At 42.1% G+C, this 23,511-nt stretch overlaps 2 protein-coding genes across 2 annotated transcripts in view; both read right to left on the bottom strand.

Annotated features, from left to right (window-relative positions):
- The window catches only part of aldh1l2 (aldehyde dehydrogenase 1 family, member L2), a 40,336-nt gene extending 32,589 nt beyond the window's left edge, over positions 1–7,747 (bottom strand). The window contains exons 1-2 of the mRNA XM_061268593.1: positions 7,535–7,747; positions 5,874–6,018 (exon numbers count right to left, since the gene is read on the bottom strand). Coding sequence (XP_061124577.1) covers positions 5,874–6,018; positions 7,535–7,579 — 190 coding nt within the window. The 5' untranslated portion in view covers positions 7,580–7,747. The remainder of the gene's footprint in view (positions 1–5,873; positions 6,019–7,534) is intronic.
- Positions 7,748–18,096: 10,349 nt separating this feature from the next.
- sult4a1 (sulfotransferase family 4A, member 1) overlaps positions 18,097–23,511 on the bottom strand; it is a 28,150-nt gene continuing 22,735 nt past the window's right edge. Inside the window, exon 7 of the mRNA XM_061269157.1 lies at positions 18,097–23,441. Within this exon, the coding sequence (XP_061125141.1) occupies positions 23,305–23,441 (137 nt within the window). The 3' untranslated portion in view covers positions 18,097–23,304. The remainder of the gene's footprint in view (positions 23,442–23,511) is intronic.

The following is a 23,511-nucleotide window of genomic DNA, read 5'->3' as shown; positions in this document are numbered from 1 at the left end:
GACAAAAAGTGCATTTTGGAGGTAATACACGATTATTTAATATTTGTACATAGTTTTGAGAAATGCACTATACATTTTTCAAGTTTAGATTATGATACGAGCTTGAAAAATGTATAGTGCATTTCTCAAAAGTATATGTACATTTTTCAAGTTTAGAATATGATTCGAGAAATGGACCAAGGCCCCTCCTTGAGTCGTCACCTTACCGTGGTGGAGGGGTTTGCGCGCCCCAATGATCCTAGGAGCCATGTTGTCTGGGGCTTCATGCCCCTGGTAGGCAAATACCCATGGCAAAAGGTGAGGGGCCAGACAAAGCACGGCTCACACAAGCCCCTTATGAAGTAAAACATAAATGGATTTTGTTTTCCCTCGCCCGGACGCGGGTCACCGGGGCCCCCCTCTGGAGCCAGGCCTGAAGGTGGGGCTCGAAGGCGAGCGTCTGGTGGCCGGGCCTTTGCCTAACCCGGCCGGGCACAGCTCGAAAAGGCCTGAGCTGGTGTGCGTGGCAGAAAAGTTCCGACTAGACATAGTCGGACTGGCCTCCACACACAGTTTGGGTTCCGGTACAATCCCTCTCGAGAGGGGCTGGACTCTCTTGCACTCTGGAGTTACCCACGGTGAGAGGCGACGAGCAGGTGTGGGTGTACCCGGCTGGACACCTGTACATTGGGGTTCACCCCGGTGAACGAGAGGATAGCCTCCCTCCGCATTCGGGTGGGGGGGAAGGTTCCTGACTGTTGTTTGTGCCTATGCACCGAACAACAGCACAGAGTACCCACCCTTTTTGGGGTCCTTAGAAGAAGTGCTGGAGAGCGCTCTTTCTGGGGACTCTATTGTTCTACTGGGTGACTTCAATGCTCACGTGGGCAATGAGAGTGAGACCTGGAGGAACGCCCCCCATGAACCCGAGCAGTGTTCTCTTGTTGACCTCCTCAACTCCACAGACACGCCTTCCATTCGGTAGGGCCTGGAGACTGAGGTGGACTCTCCAATCTCTGGGGTCGAAGTCACTGAGGCAGTTCAAAAGCTCCTCGGGGGCAAGGCCCCAGGGGTGGATGATATCCACCTGGAGTTCTTTAATGCTCTGGATGTTGTGGGTCTGTCCTGGCTGACACGCCTCTGCAACATTGAGTGGACATCGGGGACGGTGCCTCTGAATTGGCAGACTGGTGGTTTCCCTCTTTAAGAAGGGGGACCGAAGGGTGTGTTCCAACTACAGAGGACTCACACTCCTCAGGCTCCCTGGTAAGGTCGATTCAGGGGTGCTGGAGAGGAGGGTCTGTTGGGAGGCCGAACCTCGGATTCAGGAGGAGCAGTGTGGTTTTCGTCCTGGCTGGGCAACAATGAACAAGCTCTATACCCTCGGCAGGATCCTCGAGGGGGCATGGGAGTTCGCTCAACCAGTCCACATGTGTTTTGTAGGGGTGTAAATCGCGGGTTTTATCGTTTTATACGATATCATATCGATACAAAGAACCACGATACAATATTTGCCGATATCTTAAAGCCTGCTGTGATTCATTCACAATACATCACGATATAGTGCTCTACGATCGATATAGAACAATATCCTGATTTATAACAATTCATACGCAAAATCAACAAGGTACTGCAAACTCTTTATTTAGGAAATTACAAAGTGCTTCCAAACAAATGACTTGAAGCCCAAAGGGGAGCGAATTTTCTCATCTTCTTAGACACTTGCCATAGCACCCGTAGTGTTTTGTGGACTTGGAGAAGGCGTTCGACAGTGTCCCTCGGGAAGTTCTGTGGAGGGTGCTTCGGGAGCACGGGGTGCCGAGCCAACTGATAAGGGCGGTTCGGTCCCTGTATCACCAATGCCAGAGTTTGGTCCGCATTTCCAGCAGTAAGTCGGATTCGCTCCCAGTGAGGGTTGGACTCCGCCAAGGCTGCCTTTTGTCACCGATTCTGTTCACTTTTATGGACAGAATTTCTAGGCGCAGCCGAGGCGTTCAGGGTGTCCGGTTTGAGGACCTCAGCATTGCGTCTCTGCTTTTTGCAGACGACGTGATGTTGTTGGCTTCTTCAAGCCGTGATCTCCAGCTCTGACTGAGGCGGTTCGCAGCCGAGTGTGAAGCGGTCGGGATGAGAGTCAGCACCTCCAAATCCAAGTCCATGGTCCTCGGTCGGAAAAGGGTGGAAAATGCCCTCTCCGGGGATGAGATCCTGCCCCAAGTGGAGGAGTTCAAGTATCTTGGGGTCTTGTTCACGAGTGAGGGCAGGATGGAGCGCGAGATTGACAGGCGGCTCGGTGGAGCGTCGGCAGTAATGCGGACTCTGTACCGGTCTGTCGTGGAGAAGAGAGCACTGAGCCAAAAGGCAAAGCTCTCAATTTACCGGTCGATCTGCGCTCCTACCCTCACCTATGGTCACGAGCTATAGGTCGTGACCGAAAGAACGAGATCCCGGATACAAGCGGCCGAAATGAGTTTCCTCCGCAGGGTGTTGGGGCTCTCCTTTAGAGATAAGGTGAGAAGCTTGGTCATCCGGGAGGGACTCAAAGTAGAGCTGATGCTCCTCCACGTTGAGAGGAGCCAAATGAGGTGGCTCGGGCATCTCATCACGATGCCTCCTAGACCCCTCCCTGGGGAGGTTTTCCGGGCATGTCCCACCGGTAGGAGACCTCGCGGACGACCCAGAACGACCCTTTCGGCTGGCCTGGGAACGCCTTGGGATCCCCCGGGATGAGCTGGATGAAGTGGCTGGGAAGAGGGAAGTCTGGGAGTCCCTCCTAAAGCTGCTAACCCCGCAACCCGTAAGAGGATGGATGGATGGATGGATGGATGGATGGATGGATGGATGGATGGATGGATGGATGGATGGATGGATGGATGGATGGATGGATGGATGGATGGATGGATGGATGGATGGATGGATGGATGGATGGATGGATGGATGGATGGATGGATGGATGGATGGATGGATGGATGGATGGATGGATGGATGGATGGATGGATGGATGGATGGATGGATGGATGGAAATGGACCAAGGCGACTGAGGTAGTGTTTTGAATATTGTCACTGTCATTTTATTTGTACCTGTATTGAAGGGGAGGAGGGGCTAATTTGAAAAGATTGTGAGGAAAAAAAGCAGAAAATTCAATTTTCGGAATACTGTGTTTTTCAATGCATAATGCGCCCCCGTGCATAATACGCACCCTAAAAATGGCATGTCGATGCTGGAAAAAAGCCTGTACCCATGTATAATACGCACCCAAATTTTGACTCTTAAGTCCGTAAACGTAAAATTATTTCAGAAAAAAGATCATCTTTGGGAACAACCGGATGTTATTCTGCCGGTCAGTATCACTGCGCATGCGCTAGCAAACTCGATAGCAAAGAAATATTTCGGATTTGTGTAGGGTACATTGTGACAGCATACGAGGAGGTGATCGAGAAAGTGTCTGATACGAGAGCATTGTGTTCGTATGGAGCGTGTTTGAAGTGAACAGCAGAGAAGAAAGGAACAATGCAAAGTGTTGTGAAATAAAACATTATTTGACAATAACACACCATCAAGGATTGCACCATCGCATCAAACGATGTGTCGTCAATTATGAATTTTACTGACTAAGTGTGTTGGGCAGGATGGCTGAATGCGATGTGCGATTGACAACAAACAAGAAGAAAGGTTTTATTTCTAAGGAGATTTTCTTCAAAAATTGTTGTACCCATGCATAATGCGCACCCCAGATTTTAGGACAATAAATTAGTTAAATTTTGCGCATTATCCATGGAAAAACACGGTAAGTGGCTGTTTATTATCAGGATGTATTTGGTTGTGCAACCACACATTTGATTTTGTTTTCAAGTTAAAATTCCTGTTACAAAACGTTAAAACAAATGTTATGTATTCAATAAATAATACTGTTTCAAGCATTTCGGTGCATCTCACAATTACAAGTTACAAACTGACTTCATGAGATTGGCAACCAAACAATTTCAAGACATAAGTCAGGGTGCCACAGTATCAATCGTATTTTTAGGGCTGCTTACCAAGTTAATCGCTAAACCTGTAATCGTTCAGTTACAATTTCCCAACAGCCAGTGCTCCAACTCACGCCACACTTATCTTTACAAACATTTGAGGGTAAGGGAGGGGTAATGACAGGTTAGTCAGAAGGACATGACCACAGCTCACCAATAGCTGGAAAAACAGGGCACAAAAATCCTTTTTGAGAGCAGTCAGTGTGCATGACATGACCTCAACGCAGACTGCTGTCAAAACATACAGTGGGTTAACAGATGACAAAGTCCATTGTGATAAGTTTATACTTTATACTACTTTAAACTCAGAAGATTACTTCAACGAATAAACAAGAACTCAAATTGTGAGGATAATATTTGTCAATAGGTGTGTAAGTGTATTGAGTGTCCGAGAGGTAAAAAACACAATGTGGCTCCTACACTTTTTTTCTGTTAACATGGCATCAATGGAACAGGCCAACCTTCAGAATTACACGAGCATTTAAGCTTCCGTCAATCAATCTATAAACCCGAAACAATTCAATACCATTTTTTAATCCCATACAGCACAAGTACTGTATTTTTCGCAACAAAAGGCGCACTGGATTATAAAGCACACCCTCATTAAATTTTTTATTTTAGAAATTATTTCATATATATCTGAACTTTCTGAAAACAAATTTAATGGTGTTAATGGATTTTTGGCCACATTCAGTACATGTGAATGAAGATGTAAATGTGGAGATGAACTGGCCACTGTATTTGCCGTAATTGCTCACTTTTGACTGACAGTGGAAAAGTTACAATGATTCTAAGAATATGTAACAACGTTTTCTCTGGCAAGTTTGTGAAGTTTGGGCCACAGAGAAAAAGCTTGGGGTTCGTAAACAAGAACGACCAGTTCAGTCAGTGAAGGTACTGAAGAACAACAAAGGCAATGTTCAAGTTGTGAAGAACAAGAGAAATAAATCAAGATATGGGGAAAGTAATGGAAGCTAGGTGAAGCTAGGCTATTAAATGTTACTCATGCTTTAGAGAGGATGTAGCCAAGCCATAGTCTTTCACATATTCTATATTTATCAGATATATCCATAAAGACCGTTAAGCCTTTTTAAGACGATGGCCACCAAAAGGTTTGATAAAAATATCTCGATCCATAGTGCCTTTAAACAGATGACGTCCACGAATTACAGTAGCGTGTTTTTTTTATCTATTTTGTCAAGAATTTCAAGAGTTTTGGTATTTTATTTCTAATGCTTAAACCTTTCATGTATTCATTATTGAGTGTACAACAAAAAGTACCCAATTTGTTCAATAAGTAGCTGTACAAGACCACAATTCAGCCTTGGTTACGTGACAAAAGAGCTCTGTCCATGCGCGCAGCCATTTTATAAAGTGATTAAAACATTTCTACAAAGAGACAATATCAGGAACATTTATACTAACATTTTAATTTAGTGCCATTTAGTGGCAATGACAGCAGAAATGGCTAAGACTTTGTAAGATCTGGTTTGTCAATTGAAAAGATACAAATATATTCAACATGTAAATAAGCTTTTATCCAATAGGGTCTTTGTCTTAATTTTATCTAGACAACAGCTTCGCTCTGATTAATTCCCAAACTGTGGGCATTGGGAGCCCAACGTGTCTCTTCATTGATTTGGCTTTGTTAAAACACACCGGGCCTTGGGTAGAGTTTTTTTCCCTATATGTATTTTATTCTATTCTAGTTTATTTTGCTTGACAACTTTAAGGCACGTGTGTCAAAAGTGCACTGCATGTTTTAAAATGTGCTACAGCTTCATTGTAAAAACAAAAAACATTAGTGTATGCATTCTCTTTTTACTTGTCTAAACAAAATGAAAACAAATAAGTTCCTTACTTACCAAGGGGGTCAGCCTTGCCATTCTGGTCAGGTACAGTAAACACACCAACGACCTTGTGACCCTGTTTCTTCAGGTTGCTGTACACCTCCTTGCCAAACAAGCTCTGGCCAATTATAGCTAGTCTGAGCTTATTCTGGAAGTGATTCTGTAATGGAAGGAGAAAATAAATTAATTTCAGGCATTATACAAATTGTAACCGACCCACACGCACAATATATTGCCGAGAAGTATACACATATACGTATTACACATATAGTGGGTGGGTGGGGAGGATGGGACGGCGGTTTGGGAAGGATGGATGGAATTGAATCATAACTGATTTTTGTTTAAAATTAAGTCCTGTTTTTTAATAAAGGGATGGAAATTAAACATTTTTAAATTGGATTTATCGATCAATTGCCAAAATAATTACAATTATAAAATTGTGATTAATTAGTTGCAGCCTTACAATGTTTTATTTGTCAATAACTTACATGGATAAAAGTGTTAGGGCTGTCACAATGCAATATTTTTAGCAGCAATTATTCTATCGATTTTCCCATCGTTTAATCCAATAATTGGATTTTATTTTGCATGCAGCTGTATCACAAAAAAGTTTTCCTTGTTTAATGTAAAAAATCTTGTATTTTTGTGATAAGACGGACTAATGCTGTACTCGCCAAACTTTATAAAACTAATTCAGTTCATGTTCTGCGTAGTTAAGCAAACGTTTGGAATTGCCTTGTTTTGATTAAACACAAAAGATAATATATCTATACTTCGGGATTACTACTAAAATTAATGAACAATTACTGTTGAGAGGCTGACAGAGGATTTGGACTGTTCTGAGGTAAAAAAAAAAAAAAAAAAAAGATGAATTTTGACAGCTTTAAAATATATATCACAGTTATAATAATGAAATAAATCATGAAATTTGTGTTATACACGTTTACTTAATTACATGTGTCACTGAAAATCTAAAGCATTCTATGTATTGTGTGTCTTTATTACCAGACTACAGTCATGTACTTAAATTAAAACAACAGCTTTCCTTCCACCTTTAGCTTATAGGAGTTAACATTGGATGCAGTTTGTCACTCTGTTCCATACAGTGGGTTCCCTCGATTGCAATTCCAAGAAGCAAGATGTTTGCCTTCGGGCTACTTATCATAGAGCATCTGCCATTGGCCAGAATTAGAGCCGAGAAAAGCTACTGGCTGACTGACGATGACGCCTTCACCCTCCCCATCTGTTCCAGACACGTGTAAAGACCAAAGGGGCTGCGAGTTGGCTCTGTCAAGTGCACGAGGCAGCCGGTATCGTATAGCATGTTGCAAATGGTTCACGGCCACTATTCACTGATTATATAAGAATTGCACTAACATCTCAAATCATAGAAGCACTCGTTAAAAAGAACCAGGCAGTAATTCCACGATTTTGAATATTCTTTGGAAGTCCTGCACGGTCGCATCACTACCCTCCGTGATTTAAAAAAAGAAAAAAAACGTGCTGATGCAACTCCTCTACGTTTTGCAGTGTGTAACACTGAGATGAATCGGTACAGCTATGAATTAATATGGAAAATATTCAAGTCTTTCTAAGCCCAAGCGACTTTGCATCAGTCAATTAATATGTGTCAGTGGCAAGTTTGTATGAATGCAACAAAAGCAGCTTTTACTCACAGAGGTGGAAAATGTTCTGAAGACCTGGCTTGCTGTCGACAACATACTGGCGTTTTGTGTTCTTAAAAAGATGAACAAAATAAAAGACTAGAAAGTGCGAGCTGCCAACAAATGTCCGTACATTCAACAACCTGATACGTGTCAAGAGTGAGAGAGCGGCTTGTCGCTCTCCACAACATGCACGTAGGACCAAAGCGTACGTAGTATGCTATGCAGTGTGCGTGCGCGTTCACGTTCTACTCCGCGGGCACCCGCGTTTTTGTCTTTTTGAGTCTGTTTACTTGACGATCATTAACATTTTTTATGATTATTATTATTATTGCAGTAGCTAGAACTTATACTCTTCCTGGATTGTCATCGTAATGTGCCATTTATGAATGTATTGTTTTTCTATTTTTAAATAACTTTGACATCTTCAATTTATAATAAACAACAATCTCATTTGTATAAAGCTCGGGGGTAACAATTAAAATATATACATTCAAATTAACATTCACACTCAGTTATGAATTAAGATATAATCACTCAAAATACCATGTGTTATAACCTAATTGGCAAAGAAGGCCCAGCGCCGCCTGCACTTCCTGCGGAAACTCAGGCGAGCGAGCGCTCCTCCGGCGGTCATGACTACGTTTTACCGTGGCACCATTGAGAGCGTCCTCTCCAGCTGTATTGCTGTTTGGGGTGGCAGCTGCACTGACTACAACTTGAAGGCCCTGCAGCGCATAGTGAACACGGCTGGTAAGATCATTGGTGCTTCACTCCCCTCCTTGAAAGACATTTACATCTCCCATCTCACCCGCAAGTCGACCGCGATTGTGAGTGATGTGAGTCACGCCGCTCACTCTTTGTTCGATCTTCTGCCCTCTGGGAAGAGGTACAGAAACCTGCGCTCCCGCACCACCAGACTCAACAACAGCTTCATACTCCAGGCTGTTAGGATCCTGAACTCGCTTCCCCGTTCTGCGTAGCGTCCTGTACTTTTGCTTGCTGGCTCCGTTTTGCTCCTCTTATTTATTGTGTATCTGTTTATTTATTATTTATTCATCACTCTTACTATTTGTTGTTTGAATTTTTGCCTTCTTGTTTTTATATTGTGTCGCTTACTTGTATGTCTATCGTGTAATATGTCTCGTCACCGTGGGATAGAGAAAACGTAATTTCGGTCTCTTTGTGTGTTGTGACATGTGGAGAGATTGACAATAAACCTGACTTTGACTTTGACCAGTAAAAGAAATAATAATTATTAGTTTACAATAATAGGTTCTATGTGCGGCACTCATCTAAACGCAATTTTCTGATATGTGGAATATGAATTAAACTGCAAAGTCCCTCTGTGTTGAGGCATCTCAGGGGGCAACTGGGGTGCCCCCTTTGCCACCTGCTGTCAACTAAAATTGATGACATCACAGTTTCTCAGGGCTCAGATATGTGACCAATCACAGCTCAGCTTGAGAACATCAAACGAGCCATGATTGGTCGATTTAGTCGACAGCAAATGGCAAAATACGTTTTTAAACGCTTTATTGTACATGAGAAATAGTAGTGATCAATTTAATTTGAGAGAAAGCTTTTACTGCTGGAAATGGCTGAATAATTAAAGTTTTCCTTTGACTAAACCTATCCTCCACTAACAAAGACAGGGAACAAAAATAATTGGACAAAAGTAGTGTACTTACTGCAATATAGAGGTGTTATTAACAAAAACTGTTAGCTCACCAAATGAGAGAAAATAATCCCTGAACACTAACCAACTAAACAAACAAGCACTATAGCTACACCAGAAAAATCAAGATGACAGCTGCAAGGAGGGATATGTGACAGCTGTCATTTGGGCCTTGCCTCACACTGACAACAGCAGATTTGAACTTTGCATCTCCTAGCAGCAGCCAATGACAAAGCTGTTAGTGTCCTTGCAGCAACCAATCAGCAGGACTGTAGCAGGAAGGCAATCAGCTACGGAGAGGCACACACACACAAAAATCACCACAAAAGATCCTTTCTTCACCCTCATTTTATTGTTTTGACGATTGATTGATTGATTGATTGATTGATTGATTGATTGATTGGTTGATTGGTTGATTGGTTGATTGGTTGATTGGTTGATTGATTGATTGATTGATTGATTGATTGATATCTTTATTTCAAACATATTTAAAACAGAAAGAGAAAAAAATAAAACATATAGCACTTTAAAGTGCCATATTTAAGTCCATACCACAAACAAACAAACAAGCAAGCAAGCAAGCAAATAAACAAACAATGAACCAACAAACTGAAGAAAAAAACAATAACAAAGAATACTGGAAAATGAGTAGGAGGAAGCTTATTTTTCTTTTTCATTATTGCTTGTGTGCAGCCATTTGGCATATTTAGTCCTTGTACCCGCTAAACAACATATTTTTGTAAAAAAATTTTAATTAGTGGATATTTGGACTTTGCTTGAGTTCCTCACTTAGACTGTTCCATAGTTATACAGAAACATTTTAAGGTTGTTCTTATGTTTAAGATTTTGAATTTGTGATTCCCCCTTAACTTATAACCTCCCTCCCGATTCCTAAATATGTTTTGGATATTTTCTGGTAGTTGTTTTGCTTTTGCCCTATACATGATGATTGCTGTTTGATAAAATACTATGTCAGTGAATTTCAATAGTTTGCATTGTATCAAAAGTGGATGTGTGTGTTCCAAGTAGTTGACTTTATGAAAAGTCCTTATTGCTCTTTTCTGCAAGATGATAAGTGGCTGGATAACCCCAAGAAATTTGTTTTCCTGCACCCTTTCAATTTCAGTCCCATCGATTTCTATTCGTTCCTTTTATGTTCGGTGTGCCTTTGCCAAATAACATAAACTTGGTCTTACATACATTTAATGATAATTTGTTCCAGTCAAACCATGGTTTTATTTTTTTTCATTTCCTCATTTAATACAGATTCCACTTGTTGGATGTTATTACCTGAACAAAAGATATTGGTATAATCTACAAAATTGACGAGTTTTAGTTCTCTAGATACTTTGCACATATTTATATACAAAATAAACAATTTAAGGCCTAATACTGACCCTTGTGGGGCACCACAAGCTATGTCCAAATATCCAGAGCAGGGATTACCCAATTTTACAAACTGTTGCCGTTCTCTCAGATAATCCTTTATCCAGTCTAATGCTAATCCCCTTATTCCATATTTTTCTAGTGTATTGAATAGTATATTGTGATTAATTGTGTCAAAAGCTTTTTGGAGGTCGATAAATACTCCTTCCTATTGCATGTCTTTTGTTCTATTGCATCTGTGATTTCCTCGATTGATTCCATTAATGCCTGTGCTGTTGATCTGTTAACCCTAAAGCCATATTGGTTCTCTGTAAATAATTTATATTTTTCCAAAAATCCATCCATTCCAATATTTTCGAGAGTTGTGGCAATATTGAGATAGATCTGTAGTCAAGTCAAGTCAAGTCAAGTCAAGTTTATTTGGATAGCCCTAAATCACAAGCAGTCTCAAAGGGCTTCACATAGACAAAAATTGACAATTATTCTCAAAGCATCCCCTGATCTTAAGATCCCAAAAGGGCAAGGAAAAACTAAAAAAAAAAACTTCCGGGGGAAAATGAGAAACCTTGAGAAGGGACCACAGATGAAAGGATCCCCCTTTCAGGATCACCAGGTTGAAATGGATGCAGAGAGGGCACAAATGATACAACATGAAAATCAATGAAATAAAAAGTGGATGTCCATGTCAGAGCAGAGGGCTGCCGAAGGAGCCCTCAATTGTCCTGGCAGTGTCTTCGAGGAGGTTGAGCTGCAGTTCCCCCATCCTGAATTGGCCCACGAGAATCCAGATAGCCGCTGTCAGCATGGGTGCCACCTAACCACCTCCCCGGGAGGGGGGAGGGAGGGGGTGGAGAGGGAGAGAAAACAAACTCCAGCCAAATCGGCCACTACAGGTTAGTTAAAGGCCATGTCATAGAAATGTGTCTTTAAACGTGTCTTAAATGTTTCTACTGAGGTAGCAGTCCTAATATCCATTGGTAGGGCATTCCAAAGCTCTGGAGCCCGAATAGAAAATGCTCTAGAGCCTGCAGACATTTTCTTGGCCCTCGGTGTCGCTAAAAGGGTAGCGTTTTGCGAACGAAGGTTACGAGACGGAACATAAGGAACAACTAGGTCGAAGAGATATGAAGGCGCTAAGCCATGCAGTGATTTATAGGTTAATAGAAGAACCTTGAAGTCACATCTTAAATGGACCGGGAGCCAATGTAAATTTTGCCTCCTACTTAAGTCTGTAAACGTAAAATTATTTCAGAAAAAATATCATCTTTGGGAACAACCGGATGTTATTCTGCCGGTCAGTATCACTGCGCATGCGGTAGCAAACTCGATAGCGAAGAAATGTTTCAGATTTTTGTAGGGTACATTGTGACAGCAAACGAGGAGGTGATCGAGCAAGCGTCTGATACAAGAGTGTTGTGTTCGTATGGAGCGTGTTTGAAGTGAACAGCAGAGAAGAAAGGAACAAGACAAAGTGTTGTGAAATAAAATATTACCTGTAATACGCATTTTGTTATTTGCTGATTGAAGCTGGTAATTAAACTAAAGCGCATCTGTAATGGCGGCCTCCGTATCATATCCGGATAAAAAAAATATATATATATTTTTTTTTTTTGTACCCATGTATAATGCGCACCCCAGATTTTAGGACAATAAATTAGTTAAATTTTGCACATTATACATGGAAAAAAACGGTATATCTTTTATATTTATCTCCAGCACCTACTGTTCTTTGTTTTATGAAGTTCCTATAGAGTAAATTGAAAGCATACATCCAAATAAAGTAATCAAAACGGCAACGTGGTGAGGGGTATCTGAAAATCAGAGCAGAGTTTTAACTCACAAACACCTGGTAACAGAGGTGAGGAAACGGGAAACACTTCCTTAAAGTAAGCCTTAAGAACTTTACAGGTTTAAGATTAGTCGCAAACAGGTGGTGCATCAATGTCCTTGAGCATCCTGCATTGTTTGAAAATGAGAATGGTCCCTAGTTTCAATCCCTGCTATGTGTACAAATCATATTCAAAATGCATTTTTTTACAATAAACTTGAGAGCCTCCCCTTCATTTTCGGTGAGAACAGTGTTGTTGGTCTCCCTTTTTTGTTAGAGCGTCATAGTCTGGAGTAAAATTTGTTGGTCCGTTTACCTCGATCTGTGATGGGTTGATGTTGATGTTCATGTGGCTGAACATCACGTCGCGTACGTCGAGCCAAATTGGCCACTCTTTTTTAAACACTCGGCACTGTGTCCACCTTGCTTTTCCTTGGGCGACTCATTTTAATGGAAAGATTCCAGGACAAGGTTTGTGGGTGGCTTTAGCGCAAAACTGCATCTGAAAGCTCAGCGCGCGAATTACAAGAATGCTGTTGTCACAGCCCACGCTCTAAATTTGGGACTGATACAAATAGAGCGCAAGTGCGCCATGTCCGTACTACTGAGTACGTACACGCACCTGTGAGTGTGCGCCGAGCTTTCTGACACGGCTTGCGCAGGCGAGCGGTTCCCCATCTACTGGGGAAACGCAGTCATTGCAGGCAAAATGACCCAAAAAAATGTTTAATAATACAATTTATTCAGGGTTGGCGGGCCGGATTAAACTGTCCCGTGGGCCGGATGTGGCCCGCGGGCCGTAGTTTGCTCACCCCTGGCTTAGATAATAGTTATTTGATATATAATTTATAGATCATTACTTCACTGGTTCTTTTATATCAAAAAATTATTTTAGGTGTATTTTACCTGACATGTTTCAGCGGGTTCTTCCGCGTTCATCAGAGTGCCACTGATGTGGTTGTGACGTGTCATTATCAGCTGATGGATGAAGGCGTGGCTCACCTGTCAGATTTGACAGGTGAGTCACGCCCTCTGCTGTCAGTTCCCAAGTTTCCCTCATTAAACACACCTGATTCAAATGATCAGTTCATCCTCACGTTCTGCAGGAGCCTGATAATTGAATCAGGTGTGTTTAACGAGGGAAACTTGGAAAACATGTAGGAATGCAGCCCCCGAGGACTGGAGTTTGAGACCCCTGATCTACTGGGTCTAGTAATTATAGGAAAGAGACTCAGGCTATGCATTAAATTTAAAAAAATCATAAATATTTCGTTGATTATTTGGATTCAATATATCAATGTTATAATCCTCGCAAATAAAGATATTTGTTTTGCCTTTTTGTATTATGACGCTTTCTATCCATTCTGTGAACTTGTCAATGCTAGAACCAGGAGCTCTATAGAGCTGCTGTGTGCTCGTGTTCACTGAGACTTGGTTGACTGTAATTTCGATCTCTTTGTGTGTCTCGGCATGTGAAGACGTTGACAATAAAGCAGACTTTGACTTTGACAGTTTATAATAATATATTTTTTCTTTTCAACACAAATCTATATTGTGAGACATTCAAGAAGATTGTCCACCACCTGTGTCATAGCCTTTAAAATCTTGAAATTCATATTCAAATCAACATAGATTGCAACACCATCTCCACCTTTACACTGTCTGTTGTAATGTATGAATTCTTAGCCTTCCATCTCAAAATGCATTTCCTTCTCAGCCGTAATCCAGGTCTCAGAAACAGTAATTATATTAAATGGTTGTTTGAATGTGTTTAAATAATCCCTAATGCTACTAAATCTTAAATTTAAGATTAGGGGATGCTTTGAGAATAATTGTCAATTTTTGTCTATGTGAAGCCCTTTGAGACTGCTTGTGATTTAGGGCTATACAAATAAACTTGACTTGACTTGACTTGAAATGTTTTATGTAGACTACGGCTATTGAAATGGATAATAGATAGCTTATCCTTTGTTAAAATGTCCCTGTTATACCGATCATTGTTGTAGTAATGGCATGTGTTGTTTATGGTGGAGAAGAAGTTATTTTCTTGGTCGATGTCCAGAGTGCTGCTTTCACTGTAATGTCGGGTTACATAGTGGATAGGATGGTAAAAGATGGTGCGGGAGTGTGTATTGGATTTGGCCCAGACGAATTGGCTAAAATGAAATTCCAAATTTCAAAGCTTGACATGGAAGACCTGAAGGGGGCCTGAGTAGGGGTTACTTAAAAGTTAGTTCTTCAAAATTAACTATTGTTAAATTAGTAAAGGGGAATTTGTCAGGGGCGGCTCGGTGGCGCACTGGGTAGCACGTCCGCCTCACAGTTAGGAGAGTGCGAGTTCGATTCCACCTCCGGCCCTCCCTGTGTGGAGTTTGCATGTTTTCCCGGGCCCGCGTGGGTTTTCTCCGGGCACTCCGGTTTCCTCTCACGTCCCAAAAACATGCTTGGTAGGCCGATTGAAGACTCCAAATTGTCCCTAGGTGTGAGTGCGAGTGCAAATGGTTGTTTGTCTCTGTGTGCCCTGCGATTGGCTGGCAACTGGTTCAGGGTGTCCCCCGCCTACTGCCCGATGACGGCTGGGATAGGCTCCAGCAGACCCGCGACCCCCGTGGGGACTAAGCGGTTCAGAAAATGGATGGATGGATGGATGGATGGATGGATGGATGGATGGATGGATAAATGGATGGATGGATGGATGGATGGATGGATAAATGGATGGATGGATGGATGGATGGATGGATGGATGGATGGATGGATGGATGGATGGATGGATGGATGGATGGATGGATGGATGGATGGATGGATGGATCGGACAGTACAGCCAAGTGCATAGGGACAGAGACTTTATTGTGGGGGGGGGTAAGATGGGAACAGCTGGCGCTGGAGCGGCAATCTGGCTGGGGGGAACAAGCAATTTGGCGGGGTCTCCGAATTGTCGAGTCAGTTTCTCAGGGACAGATGAGCGAAGCAGCATTACGGGACAGACTGACACTCGGGTCTGCGCTAGCGGCGCTGATATAGCGCTGTCCATTAGCCTGTGGCAGGTGGCGGCAATTCCACTGCCGGGGGGGTCGTGGTCCTGTCTCAGGTGGCGCCAGCACGTGACATTTTATAGAGCATGCTTGCAAGACAGTTGATTTCTTTATACAATGCCACATGCTCAGTGGTGAAATCCCCTGGAACCAGGGTTGGAATAATTTTTTAATTTTTATTTCAGTAAATGTTTATTTTTTGTAAATGTACACTCCTCAAAAAAATGAAAGGAACAGTTTTTTATCAGGGTATGGCATAAATTCAATTACACTTTTCTGATAAGGTTTTGGTCAGGTACGCGCCAGAGGGGGTTGTTAATCAGTTTCACCTGCATTGGTGTTGATGGAATTAACAGGTGCACTCGAGCAGTGGTCCCCAACCTTTTTTGCGCCACGGACCGGTTACATGTCAGAAATATTTTCGTGGACCGGCATTTATATAAATAAATAATACATTTATATAAATAAATAAATAAATAAATAATACATTTATAATAAATATATAAATACGATGAAATAAAATGATACAACTGACATAAAAACAAGTACAAATGACAAAAATAAAACTCACCATTACTTTGAATTAGTGGGAGCGCTGAGTTTGTTTCTCAGAAACGTACATCTAAACGTAATCGGAGACAATGACACCCGAAGTGATTAAGGTTTGTCTTTTATTGCAGGATGCTTGGTCTGAAGCAGTTTTGAATTCTTCATTGCCTGGCTAGTTAGCCTGTTGCCACATATTAGCTTTGCGGGCTCGACTGGGGAAACATGTCACGTGACCGGGACGAGTATCTTGACCTGAATTAATTGATCGTCGATATTATTATTTTTTTTTCTGTGCGGCTTGGCGGCCCGGTACCAAGTGACCCACGGACCGGTACCGGTCCGCGGCCCGGTGGTTGGGGACCACTGCACTAGAGGGGCAACAACGAGCTGGTCTCCAAAACAGGACTGGTTTTGCAGGTGGAGGCCATTTCAAGTTCCTCCTTGGTGATCTTTTTTTAAACAAGTTTTCCACAAGTGTTGGCTTTAGCTAGAGTCATTATCACGACTGGGAGCATGAGGCGATTTCTTAACCCTCCTGAAGTTGAGACCATTTGCACTCGCACTCATACCTAGGGACAATTTGGAGTCTTCAATCGGCCTACCAAGCATGTTTTTGGGATGTGGGAGGAAACCAGAGTGCCCGGAGAAAACCCACGCGGGCCCGGGGAGAACAATCAAATTCCACACAGGGAGGGCCGGAGGTGGAATCGAACCCGCACCCTCCTAACTGTGAGTGCGCCACTGAGCCGCCTACTGTCCGATCCCTTACATAAAATACATTTTAATTCCTTTTTTTAATCAACTACAACCGTCGTAAAGAATGGTGTTAAACTTTCTTTTACTGTTGCATCCTTTATAAATCCAAAAATGAAAAAAAATCCAATGGCTTACCATCTCAGAAACAATGAACTTTCCTTCATTTGTGAAATTGATAATGTTGTCTTTATTTTGAAAAATATTGTATTATGTACATGTCAAATATTTTGCTGTACCTTTACATTACTTTACCCGTTTACTTGTGCTGTACCATCTCCATGCTTATTATCCCAATTACGGTGATGGTAATGAGTGGTCGTGGTGGTTCTGCAAATAACACAATCTAAATTTGTACAAGGTAAAAAAGAAAAATAGTCCAAAAAGAAATATTTGTATTTTTCCAAAAGCAGAGGTAACGACAGTCAAATATATCGATATACAAATCGGTCTAAAACTTCTGTGGAATTGGAATTCCAGTCTGCCAAATTATGACGCAGGTAATACCTGATTATTGATCAAGAATACCGGCAACTCACGGGCGCTTGTAATAACGAATATGAAGAATAATCAGTTTGACAGTTGATTTTTTGTGTCTATAATAATAATTAAAAAAACATACGTGAAATTATATTACATTAAATGGAATGGAACGTTAGTTACGAAGGAAATTAATCTGTATAGATTATTAAATATATTGTGTTATGATTGTTATAAATTTCCATGTTACGTAAATAAAATTAACGTGGAAATTCCACTGTAAATATAATGGTAATATTCAGACCTTTAAAAAAAACTAAAAAGCCCAGGAAAATCAGGAGGATGTACTCCAAGCAATCAGTTAATACTGTAAACAGGCCCTAAACGATTACTCTATTATCAAAATACGAGGTGATAAACTTGACAGTCGATCTGTTGTCGATTAATCATAATACTACACTGTGGAATATTGTAGATTGATGTACTGTGCATATAACAGAGGCGTAGCCGAGCCGGGGGGAGCCGGGGCGGCGCCCCGGTTAGGACTCCCTGTGCCCCGGTTGAAAAAAATCGAGCTTTTTCGATTCTTCATTTTCATGCTGTTTTTTTCTTTCGGTCTTGCGCGAATGTGCTTGCGCTATTCTATGTGCGCGATGTTATCCATTCACCGTTTGCCTCCCGGACCCGGATGTTGTTTTAGCGATCAGCGAACGGCGTGGGTGACGTTCAATTTTTTTTCCTGTGGGCGCGCGCCCCTACTGGAAAAATTCCTGGCTACGCCTCTGGCATATAAACAGCAAATTACACATAAATTCATGTGCATTGTAAAAAAAGTTACAGTATTTTCTGCACTATAAGGAGTACTGGGTTATACTTCATTGGAGTACTTCATTGATTTTTTTTATTTTAGAATTTTTTCATATATAGGGCGCACCAGATTAAAGCTACTGCATCAAACTGGGGTTGACTAGAGTTGGGTTATGCATCCACTAGATGGAGCTGGGCTAATGTCAACCCAGTCAATGAGGTAAAAAAAAGTCCAACTCCCATTCTGTATGAAAGTGATACGGTTTGGCTTCTTACTTGGTCCAGCAACCCCACTCATTCTTGATGGTCAGAAACTTTCTTTAGTTTATAAGAAAAAAGCAAGTGCATGCGTTGATGGGTAATGCGTTGATTAGTTTTTAGCTTTGGCGTTTGTGTATGCGCTGCCAAACATGCTGCGGTGAGGGGGTGTGGTCACTGTCTATTGCACATGTGCGGTTCACTGTGATTGCCTACCGACAGGTTTACCTGTATATCAATCAAGCAATGGGATTGATTCTAGCCTATAGAATTTTTTTTTTAAATGTCATGATTTTAGTCATAGGTGACTCCATTACCCGAAATATTACGCTTAAAAATCCAGCCACGGTAATGTGTATTCCTGGGGGCAGAGCACCCGACATAGAAGCTAATCTTAGGGAGCTGACTCGCAATAGGTCTAGTCAACAGCGTAGTTCCAACAACACTAGCTACTCGGACATAGTGATACACGTCGGCTCCAATGATGTTAGGATGAGGCAATCGGAGATCACAAAGAGAAACATAGCGAGGACTTGTGATCTCGCCCGAAAGATGAGTCAGCATCGAGTATTTGTCTCTGGCCCCCTGCCTGGGAGAGGCACTGATGAGAGGTTTAGTAGATTAGTCTCCCTTAATCGATGGATGGCTGGGTTCTGTCAGAAGAAGGGACTGTATTTTATAGATAACTGGCTTTCCTTCTGGGGCCGCCCCGACCTGCTGAGGAAGGATGGCCTTCACCCTAACCGTGAAGGCGCCTTCACTCTTTCTAGGAATACAGATTACTGTTTGAGCCACACATGACAGGTCACTTTAGGGCAGGCCGGGGCATAGGTGATTAGACCACCTGTCAGGATGGGTTTGGAGTCTGTTATGATAAAGTTAACTAGCGCTAGGCTAGACTCCCAGCATGCACATAGCTCCTCGTATAGACTAGAGCGTGATAGTTTGAATAGTGCTACAGTACACATAAACACACTTTCTACTGGGGTAGTAGACAAATCCAATCACTCCACCCCGACCGGTTTTGCTGATGAAACGGTGCCTGTTTCAGATAATTCTACACGTGTAACAAATATTTACTATCAGATTCCCATGGTCGTATCGTCCCACCGCGCTAACAAACATTCGAGAGGTGATGTCAGGCCTAGAGAACACAATCTTACTCGCATCTCGTAGAAATATCCTTTGATAGATACGCACCCGGATCGACCAATTACACTTAAACTTGGTTTTATGAATATTAGATTGCTTCATACGAAAGCAGTTCTCGTTAATGATCTCATCACAGAACATAATCTAAACATTTTTGGTCTCTGCGAGACCTGGTTAAAACCTAATGAACTGCTGCCGCTTAATGAGGCCTCGCCTCCAAATTTTGTGAGTTCGCATGTGGCGCGTCCTCGAAAAAAGGGTGGGGGTGTCGCCCTCATCTCGAATTCCGAGCTTAGATTTAGGCCTCGTTCGATCAACGTATTTAAAACATTTGAGGTTCTCACTGTCCGATCCACCGCTTTACCGTCATTTTATCTTGCTGTTATTTACCGTCCACCCGGTGCTTACTCTGGCTTCCTGGATGAATTTTCAGAATTCGTGGCTGATCTAGTAACCAATGCGGATAATATAACTATCATGGGCGATTTCAACATCCACATGCATTTACCGTCAGAGCCACTTACTTCGGCGTTTCAGACTTTAACTGATACGTTTGGTTTTACGCAAGCTGTACAGGCAGCAACGCATAAGAATGGAAATACCATAGATCTGGTATTATCCCGAGGACTTGCAACCTCAAATATAGCAGTACTGCCATACACTACTGTTCTGTCTGATCATTACTTAATAAAGTTTGAAATTCTAGTTCCTTGTCAAAGACAAGAGAGCAATCAGCATTATAGGAGCCGTCATTTTAACTCCATGACTGCAACTGCACTATCTGAGATACTGTCGCCGGCAACCGCTATATTTCCCGCATACACCGGCTCTATTGATAATCTTACAAATGAATTCAATGCGACATTGTTAAATGCCATTGACTCTGTGGCGCCGTTACGTTTGAGAACTCGCCGTAGAGTGCCTACTCCGTGGTTCACAGATGAAATGCGTACGCTTAAGCAATTATGTAGAAAGTTCCTTCCACTCAGCTGACGAGTTCATGAAATTTTTTGCTCAAAAGATTGAATCCATTAGGGACGAGATCAAGAATACAATTCCAATCGCTCGGTCGAGCCCGCCGTTTACCAACGCTGATGATCATGCAACAACCCTCTCAACTTTTAAAAGCGTGTCTCTTGAAAGGCTTACACAATTGGTTAATGCGGCTAAACAAACAACATGTTTACTCGACCCTCTTCCAGCCAAACTACTTAAAGAATTATTTCAAATTTTAGGACCGTCCGTCTTAAATATAAACAATCTGTCTGTTTCCTCTGGGATAGTGCCAACAGCCTTTAAAACCGCTATCATTAAACCGTTACTTAAGCGACCAAATCTTGACCCGGACTGTCTCAGTAATTATAGGCCAGTTTCAAACCTCCCATTCATAGCAAAACTTCTTGAAAAAGTAGTAGCGCAGCAGCTTATTGATTACATGGTCGCCAATAATCGATATGACACTTTTCAGTCTGGTTTTAGAGCTAATCATTCCACTGAGACAGCACTTGCAAAAGTGACTAACGATCTACTCATAGCTATGGATTCAAACACTTTGTCTGTATTGTTACTACTCGATCTTAGTGCTGCCTTCGACACTGTAGACTTCGATATTTTATTAGGGTGTCTTAAAAGTTGTGTTGGTATTTCAGGGTCAGCACTAGGCTGGTTCCATTCCTATCTATCAAACAGGACGCACCGAGTGGTCCATGGCAATGCGTCCTCGGAGCTCTATAATGTTATGTGTGGTGTCCCACAGGGATCGGTTCTCGGACCAATTCTTTTTAATATTTATATAATTCCGCTTGGGGACATAATACGTAAATATAATATTAGTTTTCAATGCTATGCGGATGACACCCAATTATATATGCCGTCATCGATGACAGATCCGCGGGATTGTTGTAATCTTGAGGCGTGCCTTGCGGAGATCAAGCAATGGATGTCTCTCAACTTCCTTCGTCTTAACCCAGATAAAACTGAGATGTTGATAATTGGTCCAACTCGTTATCAAAACTTATTTAAGGAAACCGCTATAACTATAGATAACCGTACTATCACTCAGAGCGATACTGTAACTAATCTCGGGGTAATATTTGACCAAACGCTCTCCTTTCAAAAGCACATTAAGAATATAACCAGAATTGCGTTTTTTCACCTTCGTAATATTGCAAAGATTCGTCCGATCCTCTCGACCGGTGATGCGGAAACTATTATACATGCGTTCGTCACGTCGCGCCTGGACTACTGTAATGTACTATTTTCGGGTCTTCCTAAGTCCCGCATCAATAGTCTACAGTTAGTACAGTGCTTCTCAAATAGTGGGGCGCGCCCCCCTTGGGGAACAGGCTTTTTTTTGGCAGTACAAGAATAAAGTGTAATTGCGCATTTTCACAGCAGGGGGCAGTGGCGCTCTCATTGTTACTTCTGTGAAGTTTGCGACAGTGCAACATTTTACGACTTACAGGACAAGTTAGGATAGTCACGGTGGGGAGGGGGGGGCGCGAATAGTTTTCTTCTTGCTAGTGGGGGGCGTAACAGAAAATAATTGAGAAGCACTGAGTTAGTACAAAATGCTGCTGCAAGGCTGCTCTCTCGGACAAGAAAATTTGCTCACATTACCCCAATACTAGCCAACTTACATTGGCTCCCGGTCCATTTAAGATGTGACTTCAAGGTTCTTCTATTAACCTATAAATCACTGCATGGCTTAGCGCCTTCATATCTCGTCGACCTAGTTGTTCCTTATGTTCCGTCTCGTAACCTTCGTTCTTAAAACGCGACCCTTTTAGCGACACCGAGGGCCAAGAAAATGTCTACAGGCTCTAGAGCATTTTCTATTCGGGCTCCAGAGCTTTGGAATGCCCTACTAATGGATATTAGGACTGCTACCTCAGTAGAAACATTTAAGACACGTTTAAAGACACATTTCTATGACATGGCCTTTAACTAACCTGTAGTGGCCGATTCGGCTGGAGTTTGTTTTCTCTCCCTCTCCACCCCCTCCCTCCCCCCTCCCCGGCCGGGGAGGTGGTTAGGTGGCACCCATGCTGACAGTGGCTATCTGGATTCTCGTGGGCCAATTCAGGATGGGGGGAACTGCAGCTCAACCTCTTCAAAGACACTGCCAGGACAATTGAGGGCTCCATCGGCATCCACTTTTTATTTCATTGATTTTCATATTGTATCATTTGTGCCCTCTCTGCATCCATTTCAACCTGGTGATCCTGAAAGGGGGATCCTTCCATCTGTGGTCCCTTCTCAAGGTTTCTCATTTTCCCCCGGTAGTTTTTTTTTTAGTTTTTTCCTTGCCCTTTTGGGAGCTTAAGATCAGGGGATGCTTTGAGAATAATTGTCAATTTTTGTCTATGTGAAGCCCTTTGAGACCGCTTGTGATTTAGGGCTATACAAATAAACTTGACTTGACTTGACTTGCTATCGACCAGTAGTAGCATACTTCGGTGACGCCACTGACCATGGTTGCCGTAATGCTGAAAGTGATGCAACCTTGTAATTTACTAGTTGTACTGAAATGTACTGAAACATTTTGGCAGAGCGCTGTGTACAACCAGTATGGATCAACAAATTCATCAATTGGTCCATATATAAGGCGCTCTGCATTATAAGGTGCACTATGTTTTTTTGAGTAAATTATAAGGTTTTAAGCGTGCTCTATAGTGCGGAAAATACTGTAATCTTTGTCATTTTTCTGACCTTATAATCAAGAACTGTAGTTCAATTCATTCTACGACATCTATACGTCATTACATGTTAAGCACACCAAAGTATTACGTGAATGTACAGCTGTACAAGACCAGCTAGCTAGCATGAGGTGACTAGTTGTTAACTGTGCTCAAGTGGACTAAAGGTTAGGAACAGGCCTTTCCGCAAGGCAGAAATCAAATGTCAGGTTGGAATTTCCCATCTTCTGTCTATACACAGCATCAAACTTTTCATTCATTGACACCGTAAAGACGTCCTTCCACAGACCAACACGACCTGCATGGAACACAAGATGAGAGGGAAGAAAGTTAGCATTTTAAATGAAAATTTAAATCTACACGGTGGC

Source organism: Syngnathus typhle, linkage group LG21 (assembly GCF_033458585.1).
Source record: "Syngnathus typhle isolate RoL2023-S1 ecotype Sweden linkage group LG21, RoL_Styp_1.0, whole genome shotgun sequence".
Taxonomy (NCBI): Eukaryota; Metazoa; Chordata; class Actinopteri; order Syngnathiformes; family Syngnathidae; genus Syngnathus; species Syngnathus typhle.
The sequence above is the reverse complement of the archived record's forward strand: the minus strand, read 5'-3'. Positions and strand labels throughout refer to the sequence as shown.